Source organism: Brassica oleracea, chromosome C5 (genome assembly GCF_000695525.1).
Source record: "Brassica oleracea var. oleracea cultivar TO1000 chromosome C5, BOL, whole genome shotgun sequence".
Classification (NCBI taxonomy): Eukaryota; Viridiplantae; Streptophyta; class Magnoliopsida; order Brassicales; family Brassicaceae; genus Brassica; species Brassica oleracea.
Genome location: NC_027752.1, coordinates 36,247,878 through 36,257,374, shown reverse-complemented (window position 1 = coordinate 36,257,374; position 9,497 = coordinate 36,247,878). Strand labels below are relative to the sequence as shown.

The following is a 9,497-nucleotide window of genomic DNA, read 5'->3' as shown; positions in this document are numbered from 1 at the left end:
TTACAGGGTATTTTCCTGTCATTTTATGATCTCTTAATTCATATACTTATTTGAATGGTTGATCTTGTTCTCTTCTCTATACTTTCTTCTTCTCTATACTTTCAGATGGAAAAAGACGCTTCACCCTACTAGAACGAGGGTAGGGAAATTCAGCTCAGAGGAGCTCAAAACTGGCCATCGAACGGCGGGAGAGGCTCGAATGTATGTGAATGTCTAGGTGGAAGAGCTGGTGGTGGTGTTTCCTTGATCATCTTTTAACTCGGAGACCGTCACCGGAGTAGAACTAAAGGCCGCGCGAAAGGATAAGGCGGGGGATGGATCTGGTGGTGGTGTTTCCTTGGTCATTTTCCTCATTGTGGTCTATTTTTGTGACTAAAACTTGAAAATTGTCTATTTATGAGAATTACCCTTTAATTAATTTAGCTTATTTTTTATAAAAAAGAAAATAAAAAAATATTGAAATTGAATAAAACTAAAATTTTCATTATTTTATATAAAAATTATATATAATATAAAAATACAAATACAATAAAATTTTAAATATATAATACATTCGGATCCGGATCCAGATATCTGGACCCTAAGATTTTATTATCCGGATCCGTCGAATCCGTAAAATCAAGATTCGGATCCGGATCCGGACTCCCCGGATATCTGTTTTTTTGGATCGGATAACGGATCTCGGATATAAGTCTCAGGCCTACTAGCTAGGATATACTAAGATTAAATAGATAAATCATTATCTAATATACTTAAATTCATCATTTCAATTTTCTAGAGCAAGCGTATATATGCGACGATGACCTAAAGCAAAAACCTTAAAAGATGAATTAATTACCTCAAAGATATGATCAAACAACAACTCATTCATTATTCAAAGATGATGCATGGGCTTCAAGGCTATTCTCACGTTTAATATCTCAGCATTTGAGGTTCCTACTCACATTTCACTACGTGTACAATGGTTTGTTTCCGTCTCTATTTTCTCATTAATTTATCATCAAAGTTACCCATCTAATTAAACTCATCGAAAACCCGTAAACATTAAGGAGGGGAAAAAAACATAACGACAAACATGGAAGCTACAGTTGACAAAAATCAGGTTGTGGAGTGAAGTTTCATTTACACTCATAACTCCGAAAATGAGCTTAAAAATAGGCTAGTGTTGTTGTCAATTTGCTGCAAGAGAGTAAATATAGTTTTATGATTTTTTTTCTACACTGTTCTTTTTTAGGTTGGACCATGAAACAAGAAAGATTGATCACTTGGATGAATGAGCATTTAGAGTTGTGTTTTTTTTTTTTTAATCTGGTTTTCGTTTTTATTTTCTATTTTCCTTTTGATATTGATTTTCTAATGGATATTAATTTAGACAAAGAAGGTCTTTAAACTCAAATTTTATATTGAAAGTAATTATATATCAAAGTCTTTAAAAAAAAGCAATAATATACCAAAATGTAAATACGAAAACACTAAAGATTTTCAAATGCAAACAACAGCAAAATTGAAAAAAGTGTGTCAAATGCAAACAACAGCAAAATCGAGATAAGATTTTTGTGCCACTAAAAACAATAACCCATGTTATAATGAATTTGTGAACAATTTCAGTTAATTAAATGGCATGGCTCACGAAATTAACACACACACACACACACAACAAAGAAAAAAAACAAAATTGGATGCGTCAATGTATTATTTAGCGCTCCGAAGTATAATTTGTATTTAAATTTAAATGAATAAATATGTATGTAAAAATAAATAACGGATAGATGAAAGGTTTGTATTTTAACTTTAACTGCTGGTGTTTGTTAAAAAAAAAACGGCTAGTGTTACACGCGTCTATAAATAGGGGATCTTGTTGCTTGAGCGCAAATCAACGCCTTTAGAAAATTAATTATTTCATCTTTTCTCTGAGAGAGAGAGAGCGCGAAAGAAAGAAAGAAAGAAAGAAAGATGTGGAAGGTTAGTGAGGATGCGATGCTCTACGCAGGGGTGAAGAAGTATGGGAGATTCGCATGGGAGGCCGTGTCCGCGTCTATGTTCGAGCACAGTAGATCGTGGCGTGAGTGCAAAGAAAGATACGAAATACTCACCGAGCCGAAGGTAATTTATCAGTTTATCACTTTCCTTTTTCGGTTTCGTCTCTTCTGTAATCCAATCGCGTTGAAGAAACCCAGTGAATCTTTTACGTACAGGGTTGACTAAAACCTAAGAGATGAATCTTTTTCGATTCTTTTTCATTTTTTATGTTGTTTGATTTGGATTTTAATTGGCTTGTTTAGAATCTGTTAGGTACAAGGTTGACTAAAGTGAATCTTTTTCTTCTGTTGACTTTTAGTTGTGGACCAGTGAAGAAGACGCCCTTCTAAAGACGGAGGTTGAGAAGTTCCACTCGTTTGTGCTGTGGGCAACGGTGGCGTCCGTGATGAGACGTCCACTCCAGTCGTGTCGCAGGCGGTATTTGTCTCTGACGAAACCTGACACGATTCCTCCGACTCGGGGTTTGGATAAAGTCAAAGCAGGTTCAAAAAAGGTAATTCTTTAATATTTCTTGTTAAATGACTGTTTGCTTTATTATAAAAAAGAAAAAAAAAAAAAACTTAAAATTCTTCGTTCTTTTTTAATTTGTAGATTCAGAAGTCCGCCGGCAGCGCAGGCGCCAGACAGAAGATGAAGAGGAAGATCCAGCTCTGATGAATCCCATCTTTTTTTTATCAGTTTTGGGTTTTTTTTTTGTCATTAACTAGACCATCATTTCATTTTCATTTTTGGGTTTTTGTTTTGGATTTTAATAACTAGAAAAAAATAAAAAAAAAATAAAAAGAGGAAACTTTAAGTTTCCCAATTAAAGAAACCATTTTTTTTTATTTGTCTACAATTAAAGAAAAATAAAACAGAGCATGAATTAAAAAACCCTCAACATCATATAACTTCATGTGTACATATGAACATTCTATCAACGGACCTTTTTGTTACAAGTTTCCTTCTTCACCACATCGTTGTGCGAAACAGAAACTGAAATCAACATTTAGAAAAAGGGAAACGAGAGTGAAAAATTTCTCACATTGTTTTCAGGATGAGGTTGAGCAGTCTGGGGTTGGGGTGGTTGTTGTTTCTGATCTGATCACACGGGTGTTGTAAGAGCCGCATGTACCGCATTTATGGTACAACCAATGGAACCGTGTCCTTCCTTTGCGTTCACAGTCATTACATAAAGTGTCCTGCAACAAGTGCATGTGAGAGTGTGAGTGTGTGTCATACAAATAAACTAGACTAGAGTCCAAATAAACAGCAGTTCTAGTGTTTCTCACCTGACACAGAGCGATCTTTGTATTCTTCTGCAGCTAACAGTGCATCTAGCATGCGGAAATAAACCTATAGAGTTTGAGAATAAACGAAGAAACATTGGTTAAGTGAATGATACTTGCAATGATGTGATTTGAGAGATTAAGCTCCAAGGGACAGGGATTAACTTACACCCATATCTCCTAACGACTTTCCACATTCTGAGAGAGTGAGCTTTCGCCACTAGAAGTCCTGTTTTCGTCTTCCAGGGAAGAAATGGAGAGCCTATCTCCCAAAGACATGCCTTCAGTGTTTTGTCCAGGGAGATACCGTTGATGCATCCTGAAATGGCAGAAGAATTGTAGCAGAGGTTGTTCATTGGTGAATATGAGAATGATTGTCAAAAGATTAATATGACATGATGTGGTCAAGCCATAGACTTAGGGCAACAAGCACTGCACCTGCGGACAATCTTCTAAAATCAGCACCTCAGTCCTTGTCCGCCACCCTGAAAATCAAAACCAATCATTAATGTGACTGCTAAACACCTAAGCGTTTGCACTAAACAAGTGTTGACTAGGATCTGGCCTGAAAACGTCGCGACTGAAGATACCCCTTTTGATTGCCAACTGGAATACCCATGATGCAGTAGCTCTTAGTTCAAATGCCCAGAGAAGATTCAAAAGAGCATTGGCAAAATTGAGAGCAGCATTGTCCTTTATGGGTTTCAGTTTCTCGAACCATTCATCCACCTCAGAAACTAGCAACTCAGGTCTTCCAACTAAAAGCCTAGTAGGAATCATTAAGAACATGAGAATTAGTAACATACGATGATAATTTATTATTTCTAGGTTCAGTTAAGAGATATACTTTTCAAGGAATACATCAGATTATTCAAGATAGAATTCAAAATGGTAAGCAGCATACCTGACAGGAAGATCAAAACCAATATCTTGAAGAGCTTTCAGAAGCAGCATGACTTCACTTTTTTCTTTGGAGAAACTCGCCGCCCTAACAAAGAAAGTCCATATCCATGTAATTGTGAAAGATTGTGAGTCGCTAATAATTTAAAAAAAAAGGTAAAGTTTCATCAAGAACGAAAACAGTAGATTATACCTCCAGCTTGCAAGTTCTTCAGAAAATTCTTAGCTTCATCTTCTGTTAAAGATGCAGTCAACCATGGCAAAACACGTTCAATTATAATCTTAAGGGCATTATGCACAGGCTTTGGTAGAGAATCTCTTGTTGTTTTTTAAAGCTGAAGTTCTTTCGTGCAAGGGGTAGCACCTGCAAATATTGTGAAGTTAGCTGAGATCCTAAATTGGCATCTTGGATCTTCATAGCCTATGGTATCAACTGATCTTATGCCAAACTTCCATAGTTTCACTTGTTAACAAGAGTATATGTCACAACACTTAGGGGAAAAGTTCACCTGAATTTCCTCGTTGTGGAAGTGCCTTTGAATAATTTCCATTATTTGATCCGCATGTGAGCACAGCTTGGTGTAAAACTCAACAGCAGAAGTAGAAGACGCTCCAGCACTTTTGATTTTTTTCAATTAAGCATCGAAACTCGTTAAACTGGTTTTCTTCTTCATCGTGCTCCTCAGAAAATGAAAGCTCCCATCTACTGCTGGAAATATGATCTTGTCCTGTGCAAGACTGCAACGACAAAATAATAATGTATCATCTCAGAAAACCTAAAAGAGCTCCATTTATAATGATAACGATCTCATGAAGTAACGTACTTAAGCATGAGATAGGAAAGATGAACAAGATCCACATGCAAAATTTTGCAAGATCCGCTTGCAAAACTGTATATAAAAAGATGCTAAAAATACCAGTGGAAGATGCATACTTCAGCAATATATTGCAAGCGTTCATCAAATGAAGATAAATCCGAAAAATCTCCAGACAGCTGAATTTTCCTAGCCTCGTCGGTTATTTCCTTCATCTCCTTGTTGATTGAGTTGTGCCAAATTTTTATCTCATCAATTGGGTGCATAGGAGCATCATACTCGGTAAGCTCTGGGTACTTTCTCTTCCCGGCCTTGGATCCCTCACATGGGCACTGTGCTCTACTAGTTTTGCACGGAAGCATGCTGCTAGAAGAATCTAGACAACAATGGAACGAAGAATCTTCTACACCACGCGAAGCCATAGTATCGCTTTTCCCTCCCAACCAGGTGAAGATAGAATTCAAAATGGTAAGCAGCATACCTGACAGGAAGATCAAAACCAATATCTTGAAGAGCTTTCAGAAAATAATTATGTATCATCTCAGAAAACCTAAGAGAGCTCTATTTATAATGATAACGATCTCATGAAGTAACGTACTTAAGCATGAGATAGGAAAGATGAACAAGGTCCGCTTGAAACCACCAGACTATGTACGCTTGCTCTTCATGCTTAAACTTCTCAATAAGTAACGGGAACACCTGTCGGCAAGCAAAAAAAAACCCACTAATTTTTTTAATAAACGCCAGTGCTTTATCCTAACAATAATGCTCCGTGTTAACAAAATTCAACAGAGAAACTACGTCTTTGCTGTGAAGGAAGAAGAAGACCAAACAAAACCTTTACCTGTTTCTGTTCTTTAGCCAAGTGCTCGCTAACAGATGTCTGACTCCAGTACTGCTAGCCAACTCCCTTCGATAACTTTCATCGATCTCCGTGGCGGAATTTAGCAGCTCAAACAGATGGTCGAAGAGGGTGCCTTCACCTTGGTGCTCAAGAGAATACGTCTGCGCTACGTTCTTCACGCGTATGTCAAGAGCTGAAAAGATCACCTACATCCACAGACAGATATACACAACCGTCAAGAGCTTCTCCTCATAACACACATAGGCTCCAACAGATTCCAAATCTTCAAAGCACTCATCAGAATCAAGAAATGTAAAATCAAAGCATAATTGTGATTTTCGAATGTTTCCACAGAGAAAGAGAGTCAGCTTTTTGGCATTACCTCGTCCTCGGCATTGCAGTGATGCTTATAGATGGATCTAAGGAACCGGTACCGTTCACGGAGGAGACGGAGATCAACGTGGTGACCTGTAGCAAACTCAAGCGCCAGCCTATGAAGCGATTCGAGCTCACTGCATACCGCCTTATGAAAGAAGAGGAAAATCAGGATCGGAGATATCTCCTACGCATCCTCCGTGAACGTATTAGTGCTCGTGAGCACCGTGGCTGACGAAGACGCTACTCCTCCGCCGCCTCGAAATCCGGCAACGGCGTCCCCATTTCCCGCCGAGTTTATCTCTCTTCGTGTACGTGCAACAATCTCCGCTACTCTATTCCACTTCCTTCCACAACCGTCGATTTTTCAAATCTGAGCTCGCAAATTATCTGTTTTTTTTTTGTGCGTGGTGTTGTTCGGAGACGATGAGAACTGAGAAGGAAAGGTCGAGGCTTCGTCTGGTTTCGATTTTGATTTTGCTTTTGCTTTCTTTTTTTAATTATGCATTAATCTGGAAAAAAATACTTACTGTTTATATATACTACCTTTGAAATTTGATCCAAAAAAAAAATATATATATATATATATATATATATATATATATATACTACCTTTGAAATTTTCAATCAAATTTTTTCATACAATATGATACGAAATTTAAATAATGAACTAAAGGAGCTTGGGATTGGGTGGGTGTGTTTCTATACAAGGTTTTATAGCACGTGGCTATTACCATCGCCACGTTGGATGCTGATGTAACCAGCCCAGCTTGGCACGTGACTGGTTGCCTCTCGACGCGTGGGAGCGACGTACCTACGAACGCAAATGGTCCGCGAGACATGGACGCTGGTTAGAAAGGGACTTCTTTTTTTTTTTTGAACAAAAGAAAGGGACTTCTTATGTTAGTTATACTTTGATGAAGATGAGGGGGAGAAAGAAAAGGTATCACAGGGTGCCTATATATGGAAATATGATTAGGCTTTCTCAATTTCGACTTCTCTTCGATTAATGATAAATATCAAATAAATTGATAATGTTTGAGGTTTAGTTTTTGAATAAATACTCTACAAGAAAACATGAATTTGATTTTGAAGTTTGCATTGGTTTTTATTACATCTGTTTAATTAACTAAAAGAATATTGTAAGAAAGATTTGGCATTTCTTGCTCTAGTGATAATGATGGGGAAAATCGCATTTTAAACCCTGAGAGTGTCACATTCTCGCACTTTAAACACTGAACGTTTTTGACTATCACTTTAAATCTTGAAAGTGACATTTTTATCATAACAAACCTCCAAATCAACTAGGTAACTTGTACTGTTCATTTTGTGATGACGTATCGGTTTTCTTTTTTTTAAATAAAAAATAAAATACATAGAAAATTCAAAAAAATCGAAAAATAGAAAAATCGAAAAAAAATCGAAAAATTCAAAAAAAATCTAAAATTTCAAAAAAATATAAAAAATAACATTTCAAAATTAAAAATTAAAAATATATATTTTTAAAAATTAATACAATTATAAACCAATAAGTATATATAATATTATAATTTGAATGCTGATTCTAGATTCTGGTTTTTGGTTTTTTATTTTATTTTTAATTTTTTTGATTTATTAATACTTAACTTGTTAAATTTTCCAAATTAATCATGTTATTGGTATTATTTATTAAAATGATATTTATTTTAGTAATTTTAAGTTTGTTTAAAAAGAAATTAACTTATAAGTGAAGTTCTTAAAAATAGTAAATAACTTTGAAATTAAATAAATAACTAATCAAACTTTAGAGAAACTAAAATATATGTTACTTATCTAAGAAGCTCCACTCATACCAAAAACTAACATTTACAAATCTAAAGGCATACCTCTCTATCTCTTAATTATATTTCAAAACTTACGGTATTTTAGTTAAGTACAAAAACATTTTAAGTGGTCTATGAGATATTTTCTAGTTTCACAAAAATTTAATAAGTTAAGTATTAATAAATTAAAAAATTTTAAAAAAATCAAAAACCAAAAAAAGAATCTAGTATCACCATTCAAGTTATTATATTATATATATTTATTGGTTTATAATTGGATTAAGTTTTTTAAATATTTTATTTTATTTTTAATTTTGAAATGTTATTTTTATATTTTTTGAATTTTTCAAAAAAATCGATTTTTTCGAATTTTTTCGAATATTCTATGTATTTTTTTTTAAAGAAAGAAACTGACACGTCATCGTAAAATGAACAGTACAGGTCACCTCGTTGACTTGGTAAACAAGTAAACCTCATTGGAGGTTTGTTATGATAAAAATGTTACTTTCAAGGTTTAAAGTGCTAGTCAAAAACGTTCAGTGTTTAAAGTGCGTGAATGTGACACTCTCAGGGTTTAAAACGTGATTTTCCCGATAATGATTTGTTGCTTTATGGATTAGTTAAGGTTCCTCCATACTTGTTTTGTCTGTTAAGAACAACTAAGTGGTTAGTAACCGTTTGTATTTTTCTGTAACGAAAGAAACTGTAGTGATTGCTGTGAATGTCTCTCATATAATTCACTCATGACATGCTGGAGTAGCTTTTAGTTGAGGTATTTAGGAATGAATACACTAGCTTTGTGTTAGTCTGCTATGTTCTCATACTCCACTGTCTCCGCCAAAAAACTAATCCTAGAAATGGGTGTATTGTGATATTATGAAATATGAAAGTTCTTACTTAGTGTTGTATAGTCTTTCTGAACTTGAGTCGTGATAAATGATGGCAAACGTTACATCATTAAAAGCCTGAGTCATTAGTAGTCTTCACAGCTTCTGGTTTCACTTTTATAACGAGCTTACTGGCAAATGTTCTTTTTTCTTGTGACCGAGCTTTTAGCACAAGACATGAAATGGTCTTTGGACTGTGCAGATTTGCTCTTGTTTTCTTTTTCTGTTCTTTTGGAAACATGGCAGTCTTTTGGACTGATGATTCATGTAAACGTTTGTACGAGCTTGAGTAATATATTGCTACACTCAACAGTCAACATTAGTCTCTTGTTATCAAATAAGTCTCTTTTTCCACTGCGTTATTATGATGCCAAATAAATAATCATAGGATTAAACAAAAAAAATCATAAATTCATAAGTTTTAACTCAAACATAAAAAGAAAAAAAAAATCATTTTGCTTTATAAGTAACTCCAACGTAATCCTCTCAGGAAAACAATCTAGTCTTCCGTGTCTTATAGTATCCGCAATGGTGGACTTGCTCTTGGAGTCCTTAAGATTATTATA

General features: G+C 35.0%; 1 protein-coding gene and 1 long non-coding RNA gene across 3 annotated transcripts; one reads left to right on the top strand and one right to left on the bottom strand.

Moving 5' to 3' along the window:
* The first annotated feature begins 1,929 nt into the window (after positions 1-1,929).
* Positions 1,930-2,694, top strand: LOC106292178 (pre-mRNA-splicing factor CEF1-like). The gene is made up of 3 exons (XM_013727797.1): positions 1,930-2,103; positions 2,339-2,533; positions 2,632-2,694. Exons 1-3 carry the CDS (start codon positions 1,954-1,956, stop codon positions 2,692-2,694), a joined length of 408 nt encoding a protein of 135 aa, XP_013583251.1. The 5' UTR covers positions 1,930-1,953.
* A 120-nt stretch (positions 2,695-2,814) lies between these two features.
* LOC106343520 lies at positions 2,815-6,749 on the bottom strand. 2 transcript variants are annotated; one of them, XR_001269973.1, is made up of 11 exons: positions 6,250-6,749; positions 5,868-6,073; positions 5,622-5,722; positions 5,126-5,504; positions 4,718-4,946; positions 4,402-4,572; positions 4,213-4,296; positions 3,747-4,074; positions 3,478-3,627; positions 3,312-3,375; positions 2,815-3,221 (listed from the first exon to the last, which is right to left on the bottom strand). It is a non-coding gene; the product is annotated as an uncharacterized LOC106343520 (long non-coding RNA). The 2 variants fall into 2 exon arrangements; XR_001269972.1 differs by having other exon boundaries at positions 5,143-5,504; positions 6,250-6,748.
* Positions 6,750-9,497: the final 2,748 nt, after the last annotated feature.

Excerpts from the sequence above, each read along its gene's own strand:
- LOC106292178 (XM_013727797.1), top strand. The coding sequence starts at position 1,954 with ATGTGGAAGGTTAGTGAGGATGCGATGCTCTACGCAGGGGTGAAGAAG. Across the intron at positions 2,104-2,338 it reads AAATACTCACCGAGCCGAAG|TTGTGGACCAGTGAAGAAGA; the intron begins GTAATTTATCAG and ends GTTGACTTTTAG. Across the intron at positions 2,534-2,631 it reads TCAAAGCAGGTTCAAAAAAG|ATTCAGAAGTCCGCCGGCAG; the intron begins GTAATTCTTTAA and ends TTTAATTTGTAG.